Raw genomic sequence first — 27,292 nt, forward strand, 5'->3', positions numbered from 1 at the left:
CCTGATCAGAACAGATTTATAAAGGAGCGCCAAGCCCACCATGGTACCTGTCGTGTGCCGAATATAATCTATGCTAAATATGAACATCCCGATACAGCTTTCACTTGATGCAGAAAAAGCATTCAATAGAGTGGAACATAATTATCTATACAATGTTTTATCTCAATTTGGCTTGGGTAGTTATTTCATAACCTGGATTAAAATAATTAATAATAAACCCACAGCCTCAGTTATAACGAATAATATTATATCAGATTCATTTAATCTAGCTAGGGGAACACGTCAAGGGTGTCCCCTCTCACCCCTTCGTTTTTCTGGCAATTGAACCATTGGGTTTTGCCTTAAGGAACAATCAAAACATACGGGATGTCAGAATAAAAAGTATTGAATCTAAAATTTGACTGTTTGCAGATGACATTATTTTAATGTCTAATCTGAAGCGCTCAATCCCTCAACTACTTAAAATTATTCATGCGTTTGGTTATAATTTCGGTTATAAACTTAACAAAGCTAAATCCCCCATCCTATTTTTAAATCAGTCCACCTCACAATTAACATGGGGACGACGACTAAATCTCGAGGACTAAATCTCGCTCAAGTTATCAAGATAACGAACAACAATGATTTCTAACTTGGCGTTTGGACTGATATTTAGCCCTCTCCTCACAAGTTCTGCAGGCGGCGTATTTCGACTTATTAAGAGCGCGAACACCGTAGATATCCTCTTCTTTTGCCCTTTTTTGGAGCACAGACGTTAATGTTTGGTAGTCCGGTCTCCTCTTTCCAGAGCAAACGTCCTCAGCCGAGGACGTTTGCTCCTCGGCTCCTCGGCAGCAAACGTCCTCAGCCGAGGACGTTTGCTGTTTTGGAAGATTGGCCAGATCTTCCACTATGACAGCTCTCTCTTGAGTCCGGTCTTCCAACGCCGCTTTTGTCAGTGCAGAGGTTGAGCTTTTAGACTCAACGGCCTCCTCTGTACCGCTAACTTCCCCAGCCGGGGACAGATCTGTCTGAAAACTCATTTCAGACACAGCCATCTGAAATGAGTTTTCAGACTGAAAACTCCCACGATGGTCTGACTCCCCGCAAACTTTTCCAGCCGGAAAAGTTTGTTGAGGGTTTTCAGACCCATCTGACTTAAAACTCCCACAGTGGCCTGATGGACCACAGCAAACTTTCCCAGCCGGGGAAGTTTGCTGCGAGTTTTCAGAGCCACTAGAGTTTAAACTCCCGCAATGGCCTGATGGGCCACAGCAAACTTTCCCAGCCGGGGAAGTTTGCTGTGAGTTTTGGCCTTTCGGGGAAGTTTGCTTCACGGTCGGGGAAGGGTTGAAAAGATAGGCGTCGAATTCGTCGTACTCAATGGACTCATCCTTGTAGCTACTAATATCGAAAGTTACGCCAGGAAGGATCTTATTAAAGATCTTCCTCACTCCTGTGGTGAACAAATATCCTGCACTAAAAGTCAAGGGGAAAAACACGGTAGCTACAACCTGTTCAATCCGTAAAATCGCTAAAAAACACAGAGCTAAGAGTCAAAGAGAGGCTTGGATATAACCTCCTGTTTTAGGTCCAAGTATTCATAACCTCAGATGTTCTTTGATCTATGTCATAGATGAGGTCATAGCTACAATGAGTCACTGTAGTTCTGGGGGAATGTCTTGCTTCTGATCGTTGCTATGGAAACGGTCAAATCAGTTCTGCATGACTCAAACTATTAGCCCTTTGCAACTGCATCACTTAATCATTCGGGCGCCATGACGGACTTCAGAAGGGTATATTTCAGGAGGCTAGGGATTAAAACAGGGATTTTAATGGTTAAATATTAAGTTTACATTGACAATGGTATATTAAAACCATTAATTTAAGTAGGATTTTTCATCATTCTATCAGGTTTGAAATTTTGAATCATACTTGACTTAAAAATATCTTAAAAGTAAAATTAAATGTAACTTACAAACATTTGCTGCTGCTGTTGTAAATTGCGACAATAAATTTTGCCTGCTTGGAGAAGAAGCTACAAAGAAATAATTTTGGTTTAATAATTTTACATGTTAGCATAGAAATAGAACAAAGAATGATCCCAAAGAAATGATGCTGCCGCTCCATATTTGATGGGTTGTAAACGACCCACTCGAACACATTTGTTCTGTACATTGCGGAAACGTAAACAATAGAGGAACTGGGCATAAAGTTTCCAGGCTCTGCCTTGCAAGCTTGACTAGCCGGTTATAAAGCCAAGTTTACTCTTAGAACACTTCGTAATATAATAATCACCGGCATTCAAATACAACAGCTAGCATTTGGCTAATTAGCTCTAGCAAATTCACCAAGCGCCCATTTAGAACAGATAACAAAAAACTAATCTCTCACCACGTTGGGCAACACCCAGGAACAGCAGTAAGATATGATTTTATGGGAGACTTCTTACAAGTCCGTCCTTATAAGTTACTGTGCTTATCACACGTGCTAATCTCCATTCATTACGAGGTAAGTCATCCGTCTCCTCCATGACAACATCTCTGACCTTCAAGTTTCTTCTTGGAGTGTGCCATTTCTGCCTTGTTGCAATGTTGGATAGATACTCCCTTTTCCAACTTGACCAAAACTGCTCTGCTAAATATTGCATCCGCCGCCACCTTTTCCGTGCATAAATGTCTTCTTTGATGAATTTACCTGGAGGAGGCAGGGCTACCTTTGACTTCATAGTGAGCAGGTGATTTGGAGTCAATGGATCGGGACTGTTTGGGTCACTGAGGTTATCCACTGTAAGAGGTCTGCTGTTCACAATCAACATTGCTTCATAAAAGAATGTCCTTAAAGATGGACATTCTTCACTTTCTTCTGCCTTCGTTTTGGAGAACGGGGTTTTGATTCGTTTTGGAGAACGGAAGATGGAGAAAGGACAATGTTCCAGCAAGGCTTCTATAGTGGAACGTCCAGTCCAGAAACTGGTTCTACTATTAGAGACTGTTTAACTATAAGAAATCATTATCACTCCACTTGTTAAGTTAAGTTCTAATGATTTGAGAGTATTATGTTTATTAAATGTGATGTTTATGTTTCAATATGAAATGGTGTTAATATTTGATTAACTGTCAAACAGTTGGAATACATTTTAGTTAATGTGTAATATAGAAATGTTAGTTAATTAAATACATGTAAATTTAATGTTATTACATAAAGTAAGGTTTATAGGTTAAGGGAAAAGGTTAGAACCACTAAGAGTTACTAATGGTATTTTATTTGTATGTTTATAGTTCATGTATAAAGGCTGTTGAATAAAGAAACGTGAACCATCAGTTAAAGAGACCATATTTTCAACTAGGACGCTACATGTCTTACCATAAAGATTTTCAACATTTCCTTTTTGAAATTAATGGATTAAACAGTCATTGAGAATTCTTTAGGATTTCATGAATGTTTTTGAGATTTTTTTGTTCTTTTATTAAACAAATTGTATTATTTTGTGGAGCTACTTTAGAAATATTTACAAACAATTTTGCAATATTTTTCCTCTTTAAATGTTCCCTTCAAAATCCACAAATAGAAACAATTTGAGAAACAATTTTAATGTTTCTTCTTCTCTTCTTTAAAAACTTTGATCATGAATGAAAACTAGAAATCAAGTGAGGCTGAGGCAACAGCAGAAACGCAGACTCGCTTAAACTCTGATTTTCATCTTTTTCACAGAAAATCTGGGATAAATTCACAATTATGTGTTAGTTTTAAAAACCAGAGGAATGAATAATCACTATATTTAGAAATGAAGCCAGAGAATATTAATGCAACGTTTCACAGAACAATAATAAACTGTGTTTATTGAATGATTTAGATATCAGTTAGCATCTTATTCTCCTAGCTGAGCTGTGTCTGTAGTAGCTGCAGATTTTCGGCCACTTCAGGCTTCCGTAGAAACATGTGTCAGATGAAGACCTCACCGACGAAGATCCAGGCGCTGTCCTTGTACTCGCTGTGCCAGGACACGGCCTCTTTGATGCCCAGGTCGGCCTCGCGCTCGTTCAGCTCATTGATCAGCTTCACCTTCGTCAACGGACTGCAGATACAACAGAACGGCCGAGTCGGACTCAACAACCAAACTGGACAAATTGGGACAAGTTGAATAAATCCATGCATGGTTTAAATATGTATCTCCTTATAACAGATAAACCAGCTGCTCTGCATTAGTCTCATCCATCCTCCGGTGTGAAGTCAGGTCAGACTTCACACTGGCATCAGCCCCCACACCCTCTTCCTCGAGGTTACATCCTAGACCAGGTGTCCACAAAGTCTAAACCAGTCCAACCTCCGAGTTCCAGCATGAAACTTCTGGTAGCAAGGGGAACCTTTCACATCAAATAATCACATAACTAAATAAGGCTGAATCATTTTTAAATCCCCAGGAAGAAAACGGTCCAGATCTAAAATGATAAAGTTTTAGTTTTATTGTGTGAGCCGATTTAAAGAGCACCATATTTCTGTCTCTGTGGATGTTCTAGTTTGGGTTTGTTCTGATTTATCAGCCAGTTATTGATACACGTAAGTTCAAATTGATCAGATTGTGAATGAGGTCCGGGGAGGAGCGGAAGAGCGGCTGCTTCCCGGACCAGCTGCGACTGCAGGTCGGATACAGTCTGCAGGAATAGGTCCTCAGGATATCAGTTCACTACCAGCCTGAATGAAGGAGAAGAATCACTTACTTCATGGTTTAATACAGCTCGGAGGAAGCGGCGCGAGGAGGAAACGGTTTTCTCTGTTTACATGACCAACTTCCGCTTCAAAACTCTCCTCTGTTGCCACCTAACGGTCAGATTGATACAGTACTAGTTGGTTATTAAAACGCATCTACTGTAAATCATATGAGAGTTTAAAAGATGAAATAATTAAATAACTTAAATTAAATAAACATTAATAAGATCTGAGTATTTTTCCTTCTCAATAAACCTGATAAAACAATCCGTTCTACTCCCCTCCTTTAGGGGGCGCTGTGAAGCTAGCTGTTAGCTGTTGAGCCGGTTTAAAGTCTGTCTGGTCTGCTCGTAAACGTTACATTTATGTTTAATTTGACCTCTAAATATTTCAGAAAAATAGTTTATTCCGACGTTGATCAGTTTAATGTGAGTTAGAGTCATGAAATATCTTTAGTTTTAATATAATTTAACTGAATGCAATAACCTAGCTGCTAAATTAGCTCTTCTGCTGTTAACTGAGGGAATTTAAACTTTCAGGATTTTTATGTAAATAAACCGAACCGAACTGAAGCGGGTGCAGCTCCTACCTTCAGCGGTAAGTACATTTAATTTAAACCCGAATGCTGGAGCTAATTTAAAGCTTCCTGTCAGTTTCTGAATGTTGATGTTTCTGTTTGGTGGAACAGAGAGGGATGGAAGTGAAACTTTACAGGAGCAGAGGTAAATAAAATAGAAAAAAAAAGGCAGAGGACGCTAAGGACTGGGGTCAAAGGTCCAAAGATTCTGGAAAAGAGGCAATGTCATTTTATTATTATAAAATATTTCATCAACAAGGTAATTTAAAGAGTTTTACATTATTAGAAGGAAAATAAAACAAGAAACAAGCACACACAAAAAACATGACACAGCAGGCAAGAGGTTGAAAAACAGACACAGATGATGCTCCGCTACTCACCAGATCAGCTCTAACCAGGTAGGTTTCAGCCTGGTTTTGAAAGGACTCGATGTTTCGGCTGGTTTTCAGTGTTCTGGAAGTCCACAGAAACTGAATTCTGCTTCTACATGTTTGGTTCTGGTTCTGGATGCAGATCAGAACCTTCAGCAGCAGCTCTTTAATTCATTCAGTGATTTATGAACCAACAGAGGGATTTAAACAGGCGGAGAAGAGCAAGAATAATTGTTGCTTTAAATTAAGAACATTTTATCCGTTTAATGTTATAAAGCTGTTATGTCATCATCCGGCCCGTATCTGACTAGACTCCAGAACCGGGTCAATTTGGACCTGTCTCAGACCTGATTCTGGTCTAAACTGGCTGAGTTCCCAGTAAAAACAACTGGGCTCTTTTCTGACCAATCAGAATCCAGCCTCAGCTGTGCCGGGTTTGGGTGAGTTCTGTGGCTCCTCCTGCCAGACAGGGGCTCAGCCTGTGGTAACCTTCTGTTTGTCTCAGAGGGACCAAGACGACGACGATGATGATCTCTCAGCTCTTCATCTTGTCCTCCAAGGGCGACCATCTCATCTACAAGGACTGTATCCTTCTGACCCGGTTAGTTCCAGGTCCTGGTTATGGTTCTGGGTCTGGATTTGGTTGTGGTCAGCCTGGCATCAGCCAATCAGAGGCCAGCTTTATTTCAACACTTGACTCTGAGACTCAGACCGTGGAGAGGCAGGAAGTGATGTCATCGACGTTTTCTATGAGAAGGTCACAGCGCTGACGGGAGACCAGCCGCCCGTTGTCATGGTAACGCAGCCATCCCCCTCTCTGTCTCTCTTCCTCTATCCCTCCATCTGATCCTCTGTTTTCCTGCAGAGCCACAAAGACCTCCACTTCGTCCACATCAGGCAGGGCGGTCTCTACTGGGTTGCCACAACGACAGCTGACTCCTCTCCATTCAGCATAATCGAGTTCCTGAACAGGTTGGTGTTGGTTCGCCCCCAGCTGCTGACCCACCGGCTGGTGGTGACCTCTGACCTCTGCTCCAGGCTCAGCGGTCTGGTGAAGGATTACTGCGGCAGCCTGTCAGAGAAGGCCGTTCAGATGAACTTCGCCCTGATCTACGAGCTGCTGGACGAGGTGCTGGTGAGTCTGTGGCCACAGGGGCATCTCTGCTGTTGGTCTGATGATACATAAGATCAACCTACATAAGAAGAACCACAGACAACGTATATGAGTTTTCAACCAAGCTTTCATGGAAGGAGAAATCGCAATGTACAGCTCCTGCTAACCATTCACTACGGGTTCTGCCGAACTTCCGCTGGAGCTTGTCTTTTATTTTCACACAAGGGAGAGATAAGAATGAAAAGCAAGTTTTGTCTCTGCAAACTGAGCCAGAGCCCGAGCTCCGCCCACACGCACAGAGCGCTTTGTGTTACTGTTACTCATAGTAACAACTTATTTAACTGAAAATGTTTGAAGAATGTCAATAAATATGAAAAATACAAAAGTTAAAAACTTGATCAGTCTCTGTGTTGGAATAATCAGAATTATTTTACTGTTGTAGACGGAAAAAGAGCAACAACTTTGTTTCAATGAGAAACATGAAAACTGGTAAATATTGAAGCAGCAGAGACCCGAGGAAGGATCCGTGTCCGTCTGTCCATCTGTCCTGCTCTAGACATGAATCGCTGTGTCAGTCTGAATAATCATTTAGCTCCATGTGAAAGCGTTCAGGCTGTGACTCCGTGTCTCCAGGACTACGGCTATGTCCAGATGACATCATCAGATGTCCTGAAGAACTTCATCCAATCAGAGGCCGTCTCCTCCAAACCCTTCAGCCTGTTCGACCTAAGCAATGTGGGACTGGTATGTATCGCCCCCTACTGGGGCCCCGAGTCATTACCTCCCTCATAGCCGGGCCCTGGTTAGAACCACATCAGGCTCTGATTCCATCAGCAGAGGTTCTGCTCCTCAGGTCCAGCAGTCTGGGCTGAGTTGGACCAACATCTCCAACTTGTTGTTCTGGTCCAGGTTCCAGGTGAAGCCAAGCTTATCTGGTAGAATCTGGACCTGTGGTGCTGGTTCTGATGGTTCTGGTTGTTGTCTTTTGCAGTTTGGAGCGGAAACCCAGCAGAATAAAGTTGCTCCCAGTTCTGCTGCCACCAGACCGATCCAGTCCAGCAGAGACCCGGTACCAACACTCTGGCTGTGTTTGACCAGAACCGGACTGCTGGTTCTGGTCACTGACGTGGTTCTGTTGTTCTCCAGGGAGGGAAGAGTGAGATCTTTGTGGACGTGATTGAGAAGATGTCGGTGGTGATTGGCTCCAACGTGAGTTCAGTCCAGGTTCTCCACCACCAGTGATATCCAGAACCAGAACCGCAGCCTGGAGGTTCTGAAGGTCCAGACTCAGAAACAGAACCCAACAAACCCGGTTCTGAAGTCCATCAGAACCTGGTGGTGTCATTCAGAGTCTCAGTGGAGACGTTCTGGACTTATCTGGAGATGAACTGGACTTTCTGTTCTCCAGCTGTCAGAACCTTTACGGTTCTGCTGGTTCTGTTGACCCATGACCCGAACCTTCAGCTGCAGGCTGAGCTGTCTGTGTTCTGACCCACAGGGGGTTCTGATGAAGGCCGACATTGAGGGAGAGGTCCGAGTCAAGTGCTACATGCCGAGCTGCTCCGGTGAGTCTTAAGAACCAGAACCAGAACCGCGTGTTACTGGGACACCTGTAACACCTGGTCCCAGTAACACCAAGTGTTCCTCTGTCTCCCAGAGATGCGGATCGGTCTGAACGAGGAGTTCAGTGTGGGCAAATCCCAGCTCCGAGGTAAGCCCCATCCCCTGACCTCTGACCCCTGACCTGTCCAGTAGCAGGCTCTGTCCACTCAAAGGTTCTGACCCGTCCAGGTTACGGCGCCGCTGTCCGGGTCGATGAGTGCAGCTTCCACCAGTCGGTCCAGCTGGACGAGTTCCACAGTCACCGGATCCTCAGACTATGTCCCAGCCAGGGAGAGGTGACCTCTGACCCCATCATCACTGAGCTCTTCATCCTCTGATGACCTCACTGACCCCTCCTCTTCCTTCTCCAGCACGCAGTGATGCAGTACCGGCTGAGTGACGAGCTGCCGTCAGCGCCACCGTTCCGCCTCTTCCCCAGTGTGGAGAGGGACTCAGCAGGACGGTAAGCCCCGCCCCCTCAGGGATTCTGGTTCTGGTTCTGGTTCTGGTTCTAGTCTTCATCAGACTGGAGAACTGTTAGATTTCACCAGCAGGGGGCAGCATCACCATCACCTCTGGATCCTCAAAGTTTCTGCTTTTCCTCATTTTACAAAACAAATATTTTATTATTCTCCATCTGACCTTTGACCTTATCCCCATTCTATACCTATGGTGATATCACTTCCTGAGTTCTTGATGAAGCATTTCCAGAATATTAAAGCTGCTCAGCCTGTTTACAACTGGCTGTTCCTATCAGGGCATCTCCATGGTAACAGTGAACTGCCACCTGGGGGCTCAGGTCCCTGCAGATGAAGCTACTCTCTGATTGGCTGCTCTAATGAAGGTGTTGTTGTCCTCCTCAGGCTGCTGATGTACCTGAAGCTGCGTTGCGACCTTCCGCCCAAGAGGTCAGTCTCCCTGCTTCCTGAGGGGGCGGGGCCAGCGGCTCAGATGGAGCACACCTGCTGCTCTGCATCACTCGGCTCCCTGAGCGCAGCTGGAAATGGCTTGTTTGTTCAGGAGGAAATTGATCTGGGTTCTGTTGGTTCTGGTTGGATCAGTGGCAGTACCCAGGCCACTGACCCGCTCTGACCAGAACCAGGCCGGCCTGCTGCCACACCCTGCAGCCACTGCTCTGGTTCAACATGCAAATCAGGGCAGAGTGGCTGCAGCTCACCTGGCGGGTTGCTAGGAGACCACAGGTAGCCGGGCTCCTGCTGGGTTCCTGTCTGAGGAACAGCAGTTGCTGGATCTCCTGGTTCTGAACCGTTTGGTTGCACCTGAGCGGGCCTGGTTCTGATCCTGGCTCCGCTGATGGAGCTCAGTGACCCGGTTCTGATCCAATTCTAATTTGGTTCTGACCCTGTTCTCACTCACAGCTCAGCAGGACATCAGTGCTGCTTTTTCTGCATTTTTGTTTTGAGTTTTGCTCACTAATTCAGGGTCAGATCATCTCCTGCCTCTGGTTCACAAACAGAAACCAGCTGCATAAACTATAAAATAACAGAAGAATCAAAGATTAACATAGAACAAGAACCCGGTCAAAACTGACTCAAAAGTAACCGGTTCTACCATCCAGCAGGACGGGTCACATCTATATCCATTCATGGGTTAGACTGGCCTAGTCAAAGTACGAACCTGGATCTAAGTGAAAATATCTTATAATTATGTGAAAAAATCCATATGGTGTGAATAACTTTCATAAATGTAATTAATTTAAATTATTTAGTTTAATTTCCCTTTGGGAAAGTATTAATATTATTAATAAAGTATTTTTGAATTTGAATTAAATTGAAGGTCAGGATTTGTGAAAACATTTCAGTTCAGGTTCCTTCATGGTGGAAGAAAAACTGTCCATCTAATCCAACAGATTATCTACCTTAGATTACACAGGAACAAATCAATGGGTTCACAACTGCAAACTACAGACACTATAGTAAGTTACTGTAACAGGAAGTAGAAGTCACTGTAACAGGAAGATGGAGCACAATGATGATGATGATGACATCACCTTCTTCTCTTTGTAGCACTGCCATCAACCTCTCCGCCTCCATCCCGGTTCCTAGAGGTGCTGTGAGGTGAGCGTTGCCATGGAAGTTCTCATTTGACTGTGGTTCTGGTGTTTGGCTTCCGACCGATTTGGTTTGTAAAGTCGGATGGAAATAAGGAGCCAGCATCCGTTCCTGATGGATGGTTCTGGTTCTGATCCGACGGAAGAACCACAACTTGTCTGGGCCATGGATGGATGCTGACCCCATGGTGACTCCATGGTGACCTATGACCCCTGTGACCTCTGTGTTTCTTCTCCCCAGTCTGTCCCAGGAGCTCAGCAGTCCAGATCAGAGCGCGGAGCTGCAGCTGCAGAACAGAACTGTGTTCTGGAAAATCCCGCGGTTCTGTGGAGGAACCCAGCTGTCCGCCCTGTTCAAGGTGACCCGGTTCTGTGCTCTCTACCTGCTGGTACCAGAACCTGCTGGTCCACAACCGGTCCACCAGAACCTGTAGATGGAATAATGTGTCCAATTTTTGACCCAGTTCTGGAATGATCTGCTCCATATTTTCAATCATCATCAGAGCAGATGGGTTCTGGACAGGTCTGGTTCTGGACCAGTCTGGTTCTAGACAGACCCATCTCGTTCTGGACCAGTCTGGTTCTGGGCTGACAGCACATGGTGTCAGCAACAGAACCGCTGATTCTGTCCTTTCCTCTGTCCCCAGCTGGACGTTCCGGGTCTGAGCTCCGCCTCCATGCTGGAGGTCGGTCCGGTCGGGCTCAGCTTTGAGCTGCCTAAGTGGACCGGAACCGGACTGCAGATCCGCTTCCTGCGCCTGTCTCCCATCCATCCCGGCCCGTCTCAACGCTGGGTCCGATACGTCACGCACTCCGACTCCTACATCATCCGGATCTGACCCAGTTCTGAACCGGCTGGACCTGGTCTGAATCTCTGGAAATTCAGTTCTGTTGGACCTTTTAAAGCAGAACTCTGAGCCTAGAACCAGGAGGAAGTTCTGTGCTGATTCAGCCTGATCACGCTCACTGACCCGTTCCACTTCTGCTTCAGAACTTCCTGCTGATAATGATTCACCAGCCGACCTGGACCAGTGTGGCGCTGAAGGTTAAGCCCAGCTGCGGCCCGGCCCGACTCGCTGGGCTCGTCCCTTCCTCTGGGGTCCCACAGGAAGGCCCGCGGTTCTGATCCAGAACAGCGACAGGAAGCGGAGGAGGCTGCAGAGACAGCAGTAACTGGGTCGGCTCTGGACTTCCTGATGGAAACAGTTCTGACAGGCCCGGTTCTGAGCAGCACCTCCATAACATGTTGCTGCTCTGCTCCTGGTCAGGATAAAACCAGAACCGGTCCAGAACTCCTCTGACCCACCCTGAGGTGATAGTTATCGCAGGAAAAGTTCTCCTTCGAGTTCTGTGATTTGAATAAGTTACTCTGATTTGCACTTATGCTAATCAGTTAATAGCACAGCTAATTTTAGTCTATGTTTCTGAATTCTGAAACACTTATTTCCTTGGATGTTTTTTAAGATTTCAGTTGAATAAAGTTTGACATCAGGGGTTGAAGTTTTAGTTTTTGACTGTTAAAAATCTTCTAAAAGTTAGACGTTATAGTCATGCTCTTATTTTGAAGTCTGTGGACACAGTGAACAAATTAAAATCTGCTGAAGTCCTGGTGCTTTCTGACTGAACCCTACCGCGGTCAGTTAGGCTAAACTAGCAACAGCGTTAGCAACAACTATGAAACTTAAACATGGTATAACTCATGTCACTGACACATGGGGCATTTCAATATGACTGAATTTAGTGCTTTAGCATTAGCTTCTGCTAATTACTGTGTTGGTATAGCTACTTAGCGTTAGTAGAACTAATATTTATGGTTAGTACTTTAGGGTTTGCATAGCTAGGTTTGTAGTTAGCGGTCCTACCACTGAGTTAATGTCCTACCTTAGAGGATCATAGAAGCATCCATACAGGATGACCTCTGGAGGGAGCCTAATCTCCTTACCTACTCTGTTAACAGAACTCTGAGGAGATTCAGATCCATAACTGGAACAATAACAGAAATATTATTTTGATCAGTTTCACTTCCTGCCAGATGTTGAAACCTTCCAGATGTTTTTCCATGAAGACTTCCAGCTGTGAGCCCAGCCTCTTCCTCCTCTCCCTCCTCTTTCTCAGCCTCTGGGCCGTGTGCAGAGCCAACCAGAGCTCCTGCAGCTGAGTGAACATGTTCTGCTGATTAACATCTCGTTCCACTCAGTGGACCACAGGATGGAGCCGGGTTCTACTGGGACCGGCTGGAACACGTCAGCACCAAGAGTAGCCAGGATCTGGACCCAGACTGAGATTCTGGTCAGGACTCAGAACCAGAATCTCGACAAGGATCGAGGTTCTGGACGAGCTTGAATCAGTTCTGACCCAGAACCAGGAAGTTTTCAGTTTTGTTTTCATGTTAAGAATTTTAGTTTCAGTTTCTATGGCTTCTTATTAAATATTAGCATAAACTAAAAACAAAACACCTTCCTGCTGAGTCATCCTCTCTTCTACTGCTGTAGAAAAGTTTCACAGCCAGATGAACTTCGGACTTTCATCATAATTAATGTTTATCAATAAATCATGGAGTTTTGGTTTTGATCTGGGAACCAGCTAACTGGGATCGGTCCAGTTCTGCTGGTTCTGACCTCAGATAAGCAGAAGGAAGCGGGTCAGCACCACAGACCTGCTGCCTCAGCTGTTCTGGGGAATCAACAACTGGCTGGACTGAACCAGTCCTGGGTCAGAAGAACATGGCCAGCGCAGAGTTCAGCTGGACTCACCAGTCCCGGTTCTGAACCGGTCCCAGCTTGTGAATATTTCCTCTTTAATAAATGAGCTTTCATGCTTCTGACTCATTGAAATTATTTTATTTTCAACTATTAGTTTATTTTCATTTTTATTTTTAACAGTTTTTCAGAAACTTGTCAGGCAGCTTCAGACTGATCATGTAAAAACTAAAACAGGTGAGTGAGGGAGAAATTATGCATGCATATTTATGAAAATATTATCAATATTTGTTATCTTTATTTACATAATAAAGTTAGAGCCCTGAACCGGTCCAGGTTCTGATCTCGATCCTGAATCGGTTCTGGTTCTGAACCGGTTCTGATCTTCTGGTTCTGAACCGGTTCTGGTTCTGCTCCCGGCCCGGTTCCTCTCGGATGAATCCTGATCTGTTGAACGTTTCACGCATCGTGTTGACATGTTGGAGGACTCCGCGTTGCGCAATCTGCAGTCTGCGCGCGCACACACACGCACGCAGACGCAGGTTTGTGTTCCCGCATCCCCCGTCCTCCTCCTTCTTCTCCTCATCTGGACCGAGTCCTTCACGAACCTTAAATCCGAGTTGTAACCTTCGCAGTTGCGGTGAAAGTACGTTGGTCCTCGGTAGTGCGGGTTAACGGCGCGCTTGGTCCTCACAGACACAGCAAGCCCGCTCTCACACACGCAGCCGTTGCGGAAGCTCGGAGCAGCCGAGGCGGCGCTAAAACCTATTAGCATACTAACCAGTTCTGGGTGGATGGACGGCTGAACGGAACCTCCCGGACCGAACCGACACCGCCTGACAACCAACAACACTCCGCCGGCTCAGGCCTCATTTTGTCGGGATTCTGCTGCCGTCCGCCTGCCGAGGAGATGGGGGACAAGGCGGGCACCAGGTAGGGCTGTTAGCCGCTGTTAGCTGCGGTTCTGACGGGCTGAGCTAGCGTTAGCAGCCGCTCTGCTGGTTCTGGACTGGGGAGCTGGGCCAGGCGGGACCGGCGGGTTTAACTGCTTTATTGAAAGGGGGTACCCCAACCAGGGCGAACAGAACCCTCGGGGCTCGGTTCGGATCTGTTCCCCCTGAGGACACCAAGGCTGCGGGCGAAGTTAGCCCCGCAGCAGGGTGGGGTTAGCGGGGCAGCCCAGGCTCCAGAATCGGTCTGACCAGAGCCACTGCTCTGGGACTGGAACAGGTTCGGGTCGTGGGTGAAAAACACGACTCCAGCATGAAGACAGGTGGGCGGAACGGACCCTGGAAATCCTGGAGTTTCACGGAGATTTCCGTTATTTCCACCCAGGGAACACACCGAGCTACTCCGGTTAAATATCAGCCTGGTTCTGGGTCCACCTGCTGGTTCCGACCCAGCTGGAGGAGCGGGTCGGCCCGGGTTCAGTCACTGGCCTGAAGCCAGTAAACAGGAAGCCAGCCTGACGGCCTTCTGGTTCCTGCAGACACCTGAAAGGCTGTAGTTTGTTGTGTGTTTTCATCAGAACCAGAATCAGGCCGGTGGAGCCCACTAACCTGCTGCAGAACCTGTTGCATGTGGATCCAGTCGAACCGAGAACTCTGAGTCCCAGTTTCACATCCTGGTTTTAGGAGTTTCCGGGTCACCTTCCATGGAGACCCAGGATTCAGTTCAGGTGTTGCTGTGGGGTAGACCAGGCCCCAGTAGCAGTTGGTGTTACAGTGACTCTTTGGGGCCTCTGACTGCATAAGGTTGCTAACAGCTGATGCTCCTCAATAACCTGTCCAGGATGACATTTGGTTGGGAAATCGTTGCTTAGTGACCACGTGAACTCAAAGTCTCCCAGAACAGGTCCCATCATGATCCAGTTGATCCCATCAGAACCAGTCAGGAACCTATCGGGTTCTGATGTTCTGTTTGCTGCTTTAAGGATCCACCAGCTGGTTCTGTGTTCGTTCACTCTGGTTTCCATGATAGCAGTCCTGTTCTGCTGATTCCAGAACCGATATGGGTCGGGCAGCAGTCCGGCCCAGATCGTTTGTTTAGGAAATCTTCAGTTTTCCATTTTGGAAACGTTTCAACTTCCTGAATCGCTGTTCAGCCACTTCCTGTCAGGAAGCGGCTGGCAGGGCAGGAAGTGAGGAGCCAACATGGCCGCCAGCTGCAGGGGGAGAGTTCTGGTTCTGCTGCAGCCGAGTCCACAAAGACTCACCAGGGGGAACAGGCTGGTTCTGGTTCTGCTGCAAGTTCTGGTTTTGATTCTGATTTAGTGTTTCCTGCTTCAGTCCAGCTGGTTCCAGTTCACACAGAGAAACCCAGAACTTTCAGAACACTGAGACTGGAGTCAGGGTTTTGTTGCCGGTTCTGGTGACACTCTGTGCTGAAGCCAAAGGCTGGGTGGGTCTTGGTGGTTCTGGTTCTGGTGATCAAACAGAACCCAGTTTGGACCAAAACTAGAGGTGCAGACTAGGCCAGAGGAGCCTCTGGTTCTGTAGAACCCGGCTGGTTCTGGGTCACATCATCAGAACCAGCCCACAACACCATCCTTTCACTGCCGTCTTCCCGTCTGTTCATTTGATTTCTAGAGAGAAGAGGCTTTCAGGATCGTGACCTCTGACCTTTGTCCTACCTGTAGAGGCTGATATGGAGCTCATTTCTCTGAGCTTCCTGCTCTGTCCTTTGACCCCAAGCTGACCCTGCTGAACCAGGAGCCTTTCTTCAGGTTCCTTCAGATAGAACCAGAATCAACTTCTCCTCCTCGTCGTCTTCTTCCTGCCAGCTGGCGTTTTCCCAGCAGGCCATGCTGCAGCAGGTGGAAGTGATTCCCAGGAGGAGCTTCAGTCTGTAAACACAGCGACATCAGCAGCTGGGCCAGAACAAGAACTCGGTCCAGTCTGGGTCTGATTCATTAATACTGAATAATAAACAGGAGATAAAGGTCAAAAGTCAACCAGATTAACAGAACCTGAGGTGATGGGTCGGCTGAACTGTTGGACCGAAATTCTCCTAGAATCAGAACCTGTTGATCACACCACTGTGGAGCTGCTCCAAACACATCACTGGTTCTGATGGTTCTGGAGGTCCAGCAGCTTGTTATTGTGTCAGAGGTAGAGCAACCTGCTACTTCCTGTTTGGTGGTTGTGGTTCTGATGGTGGCAGGAAGTGAGCGTTGGACCCGATCAGAGTATAAATGACAACTTCCTGAAGTTGTGACGGGCCTGGACCCGGACATCCAGAACAGAACACAGGCTGTTCTGGTTCTGCTCACATCCCAAAGGGTCCCATTAGGCTCTGGACTTTGACTAGGCCTCTGACTTTTCCAGAGGCAGTTGTTTAGAGAAGCTGCTGCTGTCATCAACCACTTCCTGCTGACTGCACACCAACAGGAAGTTCACACACACACACACACTTCCTGTGGCTGCTGTTGCAACTCACCTGCAACCTATCAGAACCACTTAGAACCCCATTCTGGACCAGTGGTCCCGTGCAGAACCACTGGCCCTTTCAAACACCTTTCAGAACCAGCAGCTTGTCTCGGACCCAGACTAACTTTCTTCTTCTTTTCCTCTTCCTCCTCAGAGTCTTCAAGAAGTCCAGTCCGAACTGCAAGGTGAGTTCTGCTGAGTCCGGTCTCTGGTGGCCGGACTCGGGTTCTGTTCAGTGGTTCAGGATCCACTCAGGGATGCTGATGAACTAAAACTGGATCAGAAACAGGAAGTGAGCTATAAAGCCTGACAGAGGGGGAACAGCGCCTCCATGTGGTTAACATGGACCTTACAGGTTCTGATGGAGACCAGTCCATCAGAACCTTCATGGGTCAGTACAAAACAATAACCCAGTCAGACACTAGAGCCAGGTCCGGTTCAGACTGAATCAGGACAAAACCGGGTCAGGCTGTAGGAGGAGGTTCTGTTCCTAGAGGAACCCGGGTTCTGAACACAGACACAACAGAACCTCCAGAACCTAATGAACAGTTTAGAGAGCTGATCTCAATGTCACAGACAGAACCAATGAGAACCTGGTCCAGTTTCTGGTTCTGCTTTTAACTGGACCTCCTGGTTCTGACCCGCAGCTCACAGTCTACCTGGGGAAGCGGGACTTTGTGGACCACCTGGACCACGTGGACCCAGTAGGTGAGTCCCGACCTCCAGAACCCTCAGATGTTTGACCAGAACTTGGTTCTGGACACCAACTGATGGGTGTTTTCCTCCCAGATGGAGTGATCCTGGTGGACCCGGAGTACCTGAAGGACAGGAAAGGTGAGCCGGACCTCAGAACCGTCATTGGGTTCTGTTGGAACCACTCCTGAAGCTGGAGGGTTTTTGTCCTTCAGCCAGACGGGTCGGTTCTACAGAGCGTGTCAGACCCAGCAGAACCCAGAATGAAGGTCCAGTCAGAAGCTCTGGGTCTGAACCCTGACTCCGGAACCTGGATCTGGTGGGTCCCGTTGACCCTGTTGACCTGTACTCCTCCTCTTCTTTCTACAGTCTTCGTCACGCTGACCTGCGCCTTCCGGTACGGCCGGGAGGACCTGGACGTCCTGGGCCTGTCCTTCCGGAAGGACCTGTACATCTCTACCTTCCAGGTGAGACGCTCCGCCACGAGGAACCGCCGGCTCAGACTGACACCAGAACCATGGTTCATTTAGGAGGATACAGAACCCACGAATCCGTCAGCTATAAACGCCGGTTCCCCCTGACACCCTGCTGAGCCCGGTGGGAGGGCGCTAGGGCAGTCATCCAGCGGCCTGCTGTTTTTGAGTTGGAAAAACTTTTGAAGTTGACAGAAAATGTTAAAATATCACAAGGTAATTATGTGTTATTGGAAAACATTAATAATACCTAAACATCAACTATAAAATCTTTAAAAAGCCAAACATAAAAAAAAAATCCTGAAATAAATAAACAAGCAATGCCTATCCTGGTGGGGGCAAAAGGAAAGCCTGGTGGCCCGCCAGGCTTATAATACACTGGGGGAATCCTTGAAACGCCTCAACACCTGATTCCCCAGCGCTCAACACAAACTTCCAACAGTGTGACTGCAACTCAGCTTTTAGAGTTCTGACTGAGAAATGGTTCCTCAGTCATCTATGAGGAACCATTTCAGGAGAATACACCTCTGTCTGCTATAAACAGCATAATTCTTGCTTGGACCTTACATGCACAGCACATACTTTCAAAAGTGCAACTATAATTGTGGAGTGATTAGACCCCTTTTATATCCTGGTAGAGACCCATAGAGTCTCTGTAGAGTCCTGTTGAGACCCCTGCAAATTAGTGCAGCCCCATAGAACCCAGTAGAGCCCTGTAGAACCATCCACCTGCAGCTAAATGCTGATCAATGACAAGCTTTCTCATGTCGTGTTCTCCAGGCGTTCCCTCCTGTTCCTGAGGAGAAGAAAGCCAACAGCCGGCTGCAGGAGCGCCTGCTGAAGAAGCTGGGCCAGCATGCCCATCCTTTCTACTTCACAGTGAGTCCTTTCTACCACTACAGCTCTACCTAACTCTAGAATGGTTGTTAGAATCTGCTGAAGCTGATGGGTTTCAGTGGAGCTAAGGTTCTGGTCCTTTGGTTCCTCCATCCAGCTGTGTCTGTTTATCTGCTGAACTAGATGATAGCAGAGCCTTGGTTCTTTTCAGCATCTCGGAGGCCTGAACAGAACCGGGTGCAGGTTCTTATCTCAGGAAGTGACTCAGTGATTCACTCGCTTCCTGCTTCTCGCCTCTGCAACCAGTTTCCTCTGCAGCACGGCATTGTTGTACTCCAGGTGACCCTCTGGCCACACTAAGACCTACAACTGTGGAAAACTTCTAGAAATTACCTTTGACCTTGGAGGAAACAGTGAAAGCTGCTTTCTGATTCTGCTGCTCCCAGATCAGGGTCCAGGAGGGACACCCGGGGCCCTAGAGGGCCTCCTGGTCTTTTCAGAACAGAAGAGTCTCCAGAGCTCCGGTCTGCAAAGCGGCACTGATATTCATCAGATCTGGGTCTCTAGTTTATAATTTATAGAGATTAAAGTGTTAATCTCACTGCAGACAGTGAGCCATGACCTCTGACCCAGGGTTTAAATGAGAGATGAGTGAATGCATCCCATAATAACCAGCAGTCTATATATCTCTTAACATTGATGATGATGATGATGGTTTAAACTATGATGCTTACTGTATTCCAGATTCCTCAGAACCTGCCGTGTTCGGTCACCCTGCAGCCCGGACCAGAGGACACTGGGAAGGTAACATTTCACCAATAATCACCAATATTCATCATTGATCAACAGTAGAGCTGAGTGTCTGGCTCATGTCTGAGGGAACCAGCACCTGGACTCTAACTGGACCACTCCGGAACTTTAATGTTGATCAGGTTAAAAGACGACTTCAGGGGTATGAATTATTCTGAGCCTAGCTGTAGCAGAGGAAGCAGATCATCAGATAAATCAGCTGGACTGGCCCGGTTCCACTGGACTGGTCTGGCCAGTCAGTCAGCATTAGTCCAGCCTGGTTCTGCTGGTTCTGGTTCTGAAGTGAACCCGGTCTGTCCTCCTTGTAGGCTTGCGGTGTGGACTTTGAGATCAGAGCGTTCTGTGCCAAGTCCATAGAGGAGAAGATCCACAAGAGGTGAGTTCAGAGCAGCAGGTCCACCCTGACACCACCAGGTGGTGCACTTCCATCCCACCAGAGTTCCCAGCGCTTCCAGTGTGCCCAGTGCTCCCATTGCGCTGTGTGTCTCAGGAACTCGGTGCGCCTGGTGATCAGGAAGGTCCAGTATGCCCCGGAGAAGCCGGGCCCTCAGCCCATGGTGGAGACGACCCGCAGCTTCCTGATGTCGGACCGCTCCCTGCACCTGGAGGCGTCGCTGGATAAGGAGGTACTGCTGCTGCTTCGTCATCCTCCTCTTCGTCGCTCACCTCACCGCTGTCCTCAACCAGGACTCTGTTTCCCATCATGCAGCTGTACTACCACGGAGAGCCCATCAGCGTGAATGTTCACGTCACCAACAACTCCACCAAGACGGTGAAGAGAGTCAAGATCTCAGGTCTTCCTTCTCTCTCCTCCTCCTCTTCTTCATTTGTGCTCAGTGGGACCAGAAAGTTCTGAAGAACCCATTGATGTCACACTCTCTCTCTCTCCGCAGTGCGCCAATACGCCGACATCTGCCTGTTCAGCACTGCCCAGTATAAATGCCCAGTGGCCCAGCTGGAGGCAGAGTGAGTCTCAGTTCAACCACAGCCAACACGTGATGATGACGATGATGATGATAATGACTTCAGGCTTTCTGCCAGAAACCTGTTTGAAGATCAACTGGTTCACATACCAGCTAGAAACTGGTCTAAACTAGTTTGAGATAGGTTAAGCTACTTTGGACCAGTTTTAGTTGGTGTAAACCAGTCTGAACTGGTATAAGCTGGGTGAACCCGTTGCAGTTGTTTTGAACTGGTTTAAGGTAGTTGAGTCACTTAAACCGTTTCACATCTGTTCACATGGTGTTTTAGCTTTACGCCAGAATAGAAACTGGTTTGAACAGGAACTCTGAGACTAACGCCAGCCTGTGGTTTCCATAGCGACCAGGTGTCGTCCAGCTCCACCTTCTGTAAGGTGTACACTCTGACTCCAACGCTGGACAAGAACCGGGAGAAGAGAGGCCTGGCTCTGGACGGGAAGCTGAAGCACGAAGACACCAACCTGGCCTCCTCCACCATGTAACACACACACACACACACACACACACACACACACACTCCATCATTGACATTCATTCATTTCTACAGCCTGACCCTAAGCAAAAGTCTTACCTTAGCCCTAAACCTAACCTCTGACCCAAAAACAGCGTTTCCCCTCATGGGGACCAAGGAGCAGAGGTCCCCACAGGGACACAAAAACCTGATTCTCTCTCTCACACACACACACACACACGCATACACACGCACATACATACTTGCTCTCTGCTATGGTCATATAAACTCCTCTTCCTCCTCTTCTTCAGAGTGAAGGACGTGACCAACAAGGAAGTTCTGGGCATCCTGGTGTCCTACAGGGTCAAGGTCAAGCTGGTGGTGTCACGCGGAGGGTAAGACACTTCCTGCTCCACTTCCTGTTTTCTTATTGGTCACATTGGGAAGAAAAAACAGTCAGTTTCCGTGGCAACAAGCCCCTTATGGCCAATCAGAGCTCTGTGGGTCAGTTTCAGGGCTGCTATTGGATGCACTATTCAATTTATTAGCTTCAGTAACAGACTGGACCCGTCACAATAAAAGCCTGCAGCCAGTTGACTGAGCAGTGATCCCAGTTAGTGGCTACTGTTCTGGTTCCACCTGGTTCCAGCAGCTTCCTGTCTGTCCTGCAGGGACGTGTCGGTGGAGCTGCCCTTCATCCTGATGCATCCCAAACCAGTGGAGCCGCCTGCATCCCGCCCACAGTCAGGTGAGACATGCCGGCACTTGCCCTCAACCCATTTCCATGGCAACCTCCACCGCTCACCCTGTCTTTGGTTGCAGCCGTGCCGGATTCGGACCCACCTATCGACACCAACCTCATCGAGTTTGACACCAAGTGAGTCACCGACGGGTCTGATCAGCTGCTGGCTCTGGTTCTGGTTCTGACTGTCTGTCCATCTCGTCCTCTCAGCAGCGTCTCCCAGGACGACGACTTCGTCTTCGAGGACTTCGCCCGCCTGCGCCTCAAAGGCGTCGTGGATGACAAGGATGAGGACTGCTAGGAGGACGCCTCACGCTTGCTTCAACACACACACTCTGATACACACACACACACTCTGATACACACACACACACTGATGCACACCGACACGCTTCATCACCTTACATTCCCCAGCAGGGGGCGGGTGAGAGCTGGACTGCATTGAGGCTCAGTGGTTCTTCTTCTCCTGTTTCAACTCCTTATCCCCCGTAAGCCCTCCTCCTTTTCTTCAGTGGGCGGGGCTTAGAGGTGACTACTTCCTGTTAGGTGTCCCTGAACGTGGATTGGTTTTGTCTCAAACCAGCGTCCCCCTGTCCTCTGTGCTGCTCCAGTTCAGCTTCAGACTGGGAACCAGTACAACCAGTCATTCAGGCAGCAGGAGCCAATGGTCAGCCTGTAGCTGAGTAGAGATCTGCTGCCACCTGGTGGCTAATCCGAATCACTGATGTTCTGTTGGTGTCTCAAGTTCAGGAGTCAGAATCCGGTTCCTCCCAGTCCCATGATCAACACCAGCGTTCCCAGTCCTATTCCACTCCACATGAACTGGCTGAACCGGTCCGGTCCTGTCTGGTCTGGTACAACTCCTGGTGGTGGCTTGTTGAAGGAAGTGGAGGTTCTTCCCGATGGTGCCGATCAAAACCAGAACTAACCTCACTTGTTCCTGTTTTTGGAGGAGAATCTAAAAGGTTCAGATGTTCAACTTAAACGGGTTTGGAACCTGAAGAGTTCTGGTCCTTTCGAATATTGTCCCCTTTTCAGCACCAAATGTTTTGGGTTTTCGGGTTGGAGATGAGGTTCTGTCAGAACCTAGACGTTTGTTCTGCAGCTGAATCAGGGTAGTTGAGTTGTTTATAGACAGAACCGGTTCTGATCTGATTGGGTTCCTCCAGCTAGACCTGAGCCTCCATCAGTCAGTTCTCCTGTCGCCCTGCCACACCAACCCGTTCAGAACCGAGCCCCTCTCAGCCGGTCATCCGAGCCGCCTGTCCGGCCTTGTTCACCAAGAAGAAGAAGAAGGGTTTTTTTTGTTCCCACGCCGTGCTGTGAATCGTTGGAGCTGTGATTCTGTCCTGGTTTCGTCGTGCTCTGTGGGGTTCCTTCGCTCTACGTGTAAACAGTGCCACCCCCTGGCCGCCGCCATGCCCTGGGCCGCCGCCACGCCCTAGGCTGCCAACGCCGCCCTCTGGGCCGATGCTGCCCTCTGGGCTGCCGCCATGCTTATGTCTATACAACAGAGAAGTGATCTGGAAACATAGAGTTCTTCTTCTATTATTATTATTATTATTATTATTATTATGCTTCTGATTATTATTATTATGGTGACTTATTACTGCTACTGTATCATCAGCAACCATGATTATCCTCATAATCAGTTCAGAGTCTGTTTGCCATGTATTTTTTATTTTCAGATTTTTATTTAGTTTTCTTTTTATTATTAAAGTGAAATGAACTAACAGTCTGCCTGTTATTATTGATTATATAGAAATAAGAAACAACTAACGAACAAAAAAGCTAAAAAAAAATTAAAGTTATACTTAATATCTGAACCATCCATCTTCCGCTTGTCCAGAGTCAGCAGCCTCAGTAAGGAGACCCAGACTTCTCTCTCCCCAGCCGTTCCTAGCAGAGTAACATCGTCCCTCCAGTGTGTCCTGGTCTTTCTCTGGGTCTCCTCCCAGTAGGACCTGAACTCTTCACCAGCGAGTCTCCATCCTAACCAGATGCTGATCCATCTCAACTGGCTCCTCTCAGTGTGAAGGAGCAGCAGCTCTACTCTGTGTCCCTCCTGGATGACTGGGCTTCTCTCTCTAAGAGCCCAGACACCCTGCAAAGAAAACTCATTTCAGCTGCTTGTATCCATGACCTTGTCCTTTTGTTCTTGACCATAGATGAGGGTAGGAACTTAGATTGACCGGTAAATTGAAGGCTTCACTTTTTGGCTCAGATCTCTCTTCACCATAACAGACTGATAGAACGCCTGCTTCACTGCAGACGCTTCGTCAATCTGTCTGTCGATCTCCTGCTCCATTTTTCCCTCATTCATGAATCCAGAAATACTTAACCTCCTCCACTTAGGGCAGGACCCCCACCGACCGGGAGAAGGCACTCTAACCTTTTCCGGCTGAAAACCCTCAGTTCTGGAGGCACTGATCCTAATCCCACACTCAGCTCGAACCGCTCCAATGAAAGCTGTAGATCACAACCTGATGAAGCCAGTAGGACCACATCATCTGCAAAAAGCAGAGACGGGATCCTAAGGCCACCAAAGCGGATCTCCACACCTTGGCTGGTCTGGAAATTCTGTCCATGAAAGTAATGATCAGAATCGGTGACAAAGGGCAGCCTTGGCGGAGTCCCACTCTGACCAGAAATGAGCCCGACTTACTACTGGCAGCCTGTATCAAAGGCTCTGGTATCCTGGTTCTCCGGGAGGGCTCCCAGAGGGACATGGTCGAATGCCTTCTCCAAGTCCACAAAAGACATGTAGACCGGTTGGGCAAACGTCCAGCACATTGATCTCTGATTAAATTTAAAATGTTTTAAAACTAGATTAAAATGCAAAAAATAAGTAAGTAAATCAGAAATAAAGTCATGTTTGTTTAGAGCCGTCCTCTCTGCTGCCCCCTGCTGTTCAGGAAGCTAGTGTCATTGTACAACCCGGAGCTAGGCTGAACCGATTTTAAAGTGGTTCTAAGCACCCTCTGGTTCTGGTTCTGTTGGATCCAAGTCATGTGAGGAACATTAGACAGAAAAGCATCACTTCCTGTTGTTCAGTTATTTAAAAGAAAAATTTAATTATTTTCTTTATTGTGCCGGACAATAAAGTCTAAATTATTCATAAAGTTTTAGACACATCTAAAGGCTGACGCCCTCTGGGCCTCGATTAATGCAGTTTCATTCACTGGTCTTGGTGGTTCATCATAGCAGACACAGCAGTCAGAAACTGGGAACCAGTCAGCTCCTTTTAAATGGTGCAGAGGCTGACGGCACCAGCAGGGGGCAGCAGAGAACAGCGGATAAACCGGACATAGGAAGACACTTTATCCCCTCATCAGAAAATGTTATTCCTAATTATTATAATAAAATATGTTTACATCACGGCTACAACAGAAACCATCTGGAAGCCAACATGGCTGCTGAGTGTGCCGGTCCAGTTCGGTCGGTCCGCTTTAGAGGTTCCCAGAATTTATTTCTACATTTTTAGCGTCAGTGGAAAATTATTATTATTATTATTATTATTATTATTATTATTATTATTATTATTATTATTATTATTATTATTATTATTTATTATTATTATTATTATTATTATTATTATTATTATTATTATTTATTATTATTATAGTTGTTTTTGATTGTATTTTCAGAAACAGACTTTTATTTTGAAGGTCTTGTGTCGGTTCTGACCCCATTCTTCATCATTTATGGCCCACCATCATCATCATTCTCCATAAAGTGAAGTTTTATGAGCCACGGGGTTTAATGATTCACCTGCAGACAGGTGAAAGAAAACAGAACCTCTCTCAGGTCACCGCCGACTCCCGGTTCTGGTTCCGGTCCTGGTTCTGCATGCTCGGTTCAGTCAGAACCTTTTCCCGGTTGGGTCTGGAGCTACGTTCTAGCTTCTTCTACCGAACTTTGAGCTCCTCGACGTTTAACTGAAGGCTGGATTAATTGGACCGGTCCATTGCTCAGCCAACAGAATAAGAACCGGAACCGGAACTTGAGGAACGCTCCAGAACTTCTCTGGTTTCTCTATTGGATTCCAGAAAACGTTCAAAGTTCATATGAAGCAAAATGAAATACAAATCTGATTTCTGTTCAGCAGTTCAGATAGAAAGAATGAATGGATCCATTGTCCCGATTCTGAATGCGGATCTTTTTTTTTATTCTGATTTTTTTTTTTTCTGAAAACAGAAGAAGCATCGATCTGTTTTGGTCTATCGATCACATCATTTATCACTGATTCGTCTTCTGGCTCATATATTGACAACTAAATACATTTATTTATTTATTTATTTATTTATTTATTTATTTATTTATGAATACATTAGAAATGATTTTGTTAATTTCAATAATATCACACTCATTAATATTCTAGCTGAACTGACTCGTTTATCATTAATAACAACAACAATAATAATAATAATAATAATAATAATAATAATAATAATAATAATAATGTCTAAGTCATCAATAATTGCCTACATAAATAAAATAAATAGACCAAAAAACCACCAAAAATGAAATCAATTATTTGGACCTTTAAAATGGAACCAATTAAAAACTACAATATTTCTGAAAGCAGTTTTTGTTGATAAATAAAGCGTAAATGTTTGTAAATAAACAATAAATGAACGCGGAGGAGTAGCGCGCGGAGGCGCAGCGATGATCTGAGGCAGAAGTTTAAACATCATTAAAGCTCCAATCAAACACTTGAAAAGATGAAAAGTGAAGCTTTACGCGGCTTTACAGCGCCACACTAAACTAAATACTCATCAGCGTAAAACAATAAATCTCCCATAAATCCATAAAGACGCAGATAATTCCTCCACAGGAGGCCGCGGAGGCTTCTTCAGGGTTGTCGGTTCGAGTCCCTCAGAAAAAAAAAATGAAAACACGGAGAGGATTCATGAGAGAACATGTGAGAAATACTCCCGACAAACAGGAAGAGTTAGAGACATGAAATATGGGAAAATGAAATCATCTGTCCACTGCAGAAAAACAGGACAGAAATTCATGTTTTAATGTTAATTATGAATTTAAAACATAATAATAAAATTGTAATATTAAATCAGAACAATAAAAACATATTAATGTAGAAACATGGAAATAATCAGAGTTAGGTATCTGCTTAAAGGTCTTTTTACTGTAATGACACACACACACACACACACACACACACACACATCTGCGAACATTCCTGCGTGTCTAGGTTAGCAGGTGTGCGTGGCTCTCTGCGTGTTAGCGCGCTGCGCTGGTCCAACATTGATGTTCATTTCATAGAGGATAAAACCGAACCGGTTCAGAATATTGAATTACAGTAAAGGAGGAAGGTGACGTCACCAAATGTTTACGTTATAATTATGAAACGTTTTTATTCTCTCTGCCTCCTCAATCTGTAAAATATGTTCATATTTATTTAGATTAAAATGAAATCTAGCTAAAAGTCTGTTTTACTCTTTGAACATCTTTATGATTATTTATATGAAAAATAAACCTGCGGAACATTTGGATCCGCGAATCGAACAGCTGTCGGTTTCATCAGAATCAGAACCACAAAAAAATAAACATGAATTAATGTTTCAATTTATCAAATATAATCTTAATAATCCTGATGAATTCAAAGCAACTCAGAGATTATTTTAAAACCGATTAAATTATGTATAAATGCTGAATTTAAACTCAACTAAATAAATTAAAACAGCTTAGATTGATAAAAAAAAACATTATTATTATTATTATTATTATTATT

General features: G+C 46.2%; 3 protein-coding genes and 1 long non-coding RNA gene across 5 annotated transcripts in view; 2 read left to right on the forward strand and 2 right to left on the reverse strand.

Annotated features, from left to right (window-relative positions):
* The window catches only part of rbmx2 (RNA binding motif protein X-linked 2), a 12,051-nt gene extending 7,251 nt beyond the window's left edge, over window positions 1–4,800 (reverse strand). Inside the window, exons 1-2 of the mRNA XM_015021052.1 lie at window positions 4,701–4,800; window positions 3,942–4,057 (exon numbers count right to left, since the gene is read on the reverse strand). Of these exons, the coding sequence (XP_014876538.1) occupies window positions 3,942–4,057; window positions 4,701–4,705 (121 nt within the window). The 5' untranslated portion in view covers window positions 4,706–4,800. The remainder of the gene's footprint in view (window positions 1–3,941; window positions 4,058–4,700) is intronic.
* Window positions 4,801–4,969: 169 nt separating this feature from the next.
* ap4m1 (adaptor related protein complex 4 subunit mu 1) lies at window positions 4,970–11,924 on the forward strand. The gene is made up of 16 exons (XM_015021047.1): window positions 4,970–5,286; window positions 6,143–6,222; window positions 6,348–6,433; window positions 6,503–6,609; window positions 6,676–6,772; window positions 7,385–7,495; window positions 7,743–7,820; window positions 7,898–7,960; window positions 8,250–8,316; window positions 8,409–8,462; window positions 8,543–8,649; window positions 8,725–8,816; window positions 9,217–9,261; window positions 10,381–10,431; window positions 10,666–10,783; window positions 11,072–11,924. The coding sequence occupies exons 2-16, from the start codon at window positions 6,162–6,164 to the stop codon at window positions 11,261–11,263; spliced, it is 1,329 nt and encodes a 442-aa protein (XP_014876533.1). The 5' UTR covers window positions 4,970–5,286; window positions 6,143–6,161; the 3' UTR covers window positions 11,264–11,924.
* Window positions 11,925–12,994: 1,070 nt separating this feature from the next.
* The window catches only part of LOC106938865 (uncharacterized), a 23,872-nt gene continuing 9,574 nt past the window's right edge, over window positions 12,995–27,292 (reverse strand). Inside the window, exon 3 of the long non-coding RNA XR_001422708.1 lies at window positions 12,995–13,007. This is a non-coding gene — a long non-coding RNA (uncharacterized LOC106938865). The remainder of the gene's footprint in view (window positions 13,008–27,292) is intronic.
* LOC106938860 (arrestin red cell isoform 1) lies at window positions 13,608–23,272 on the forward strand. 2 transcript variants are annotated; one of them, XM_015021049.1, is made up of 16 exons: window positions 13,608–14,056; window positions 16,706–16,736; window positions 17,199–17,259; window positions 17,341–17,385; window positions 17,614–17,711; window positions 18,498–18,596; window positions 19,299–19,358; window positions 19,673–19,740; window positions 19,855–19,990; window positions 20,074–20,158; window positions 20,258–20,330; window positions 20,685–20,822; window positions 21,107–21,190; window positions 21,467–21,543; window positions 21,618–21,672; window positions 21,751–23,272. In XM_015021049.1, exons 1-16 carry the CDS (start codon window positions 14,034–14,036, stop codon window positions 21,836–21,838), a joined length of 1,221 nt encoding a protein of 406 aa, XP_014876535.1. In that variant the 5' UTR covers window positions 13,608–14,033; the 3' UTR covers window positions 21,839–23,272. The 2 variants fall into 2 exon arrangements, with proteins under 2 accessions (XP_014876535.1, XP_014876534.1); XM_015021048.1 differs by having other exon boundaries at window positions 13,611–14,056; window positions 21,748–23,272.

The sequence above is a fragment of the Poecilia latipinna genome, unplaced genomic scaffold (assembly GCF_001443285.1).
Source record: "Poecilia latipinna isolate Pla-1442-1.1 unplaced genomic scaffold, P_latipinna-1.0 Scaffold2714, whole genome shotgun sequence".
NCBI classification, from domain to species: Eukaryota; Metazoa; Chordata; class Actinopteri; order Cyprinodontiformes; family Poeciliidae; genus Poecilia; species Poecilia latipinna.

What these genes read in the sequence shown, in the direction of transcription:
- ap4m1 (XM_015021047.1), top strand. Translation starts at nt 6,162, where the DNA reads ATGATGATCTCTCAGCTCTTCATCTTGTCCTCCAAGGGCGACCATCTC. An exon ending in CTACATGCCGAGCTGCTCCG is followed by an intron (nt 8,317 to 8,408) that starts GTGAGTCTTAAG and finishes TCTGTCTCCCAG; the next exon opens with AGATGCGGATCGGTCTGAAC. An exon ending in GTTCCTAGAGGTGCTGTGAG is followed by an intron (nt 10,432 to 10,665) that starts GTGAGCGTTGCC and finishes TCTTCTCCCCAG; the next exon opens with TCTGTCCCAGGAGCTCAGCA.
- LOC106938860 (XM_015021048.1), top strand. Translation starts at nt 14,034, where the DNA reads ATGGGGGACAAGGCGGGCACCAG. An exon ending in GAGGAGAAGATCCACAAGAG is followed by an intron (nt 19,741 to 19,854) that starts GTGAGTTCAGAG and finishes TGTGTGTCTCAG; the next exon opens with GAACTCGGTGCGCCTGGTGA. An exon ending in CTGGTGGTGTCACGCGGAGG is followed by an intron (nt 21,191 to 21,466) that starts GTAAGACACTTC and finishes TCTGTCCTGCAG; the next exon opens with GGACGTGTCGGTGGAGCTGC.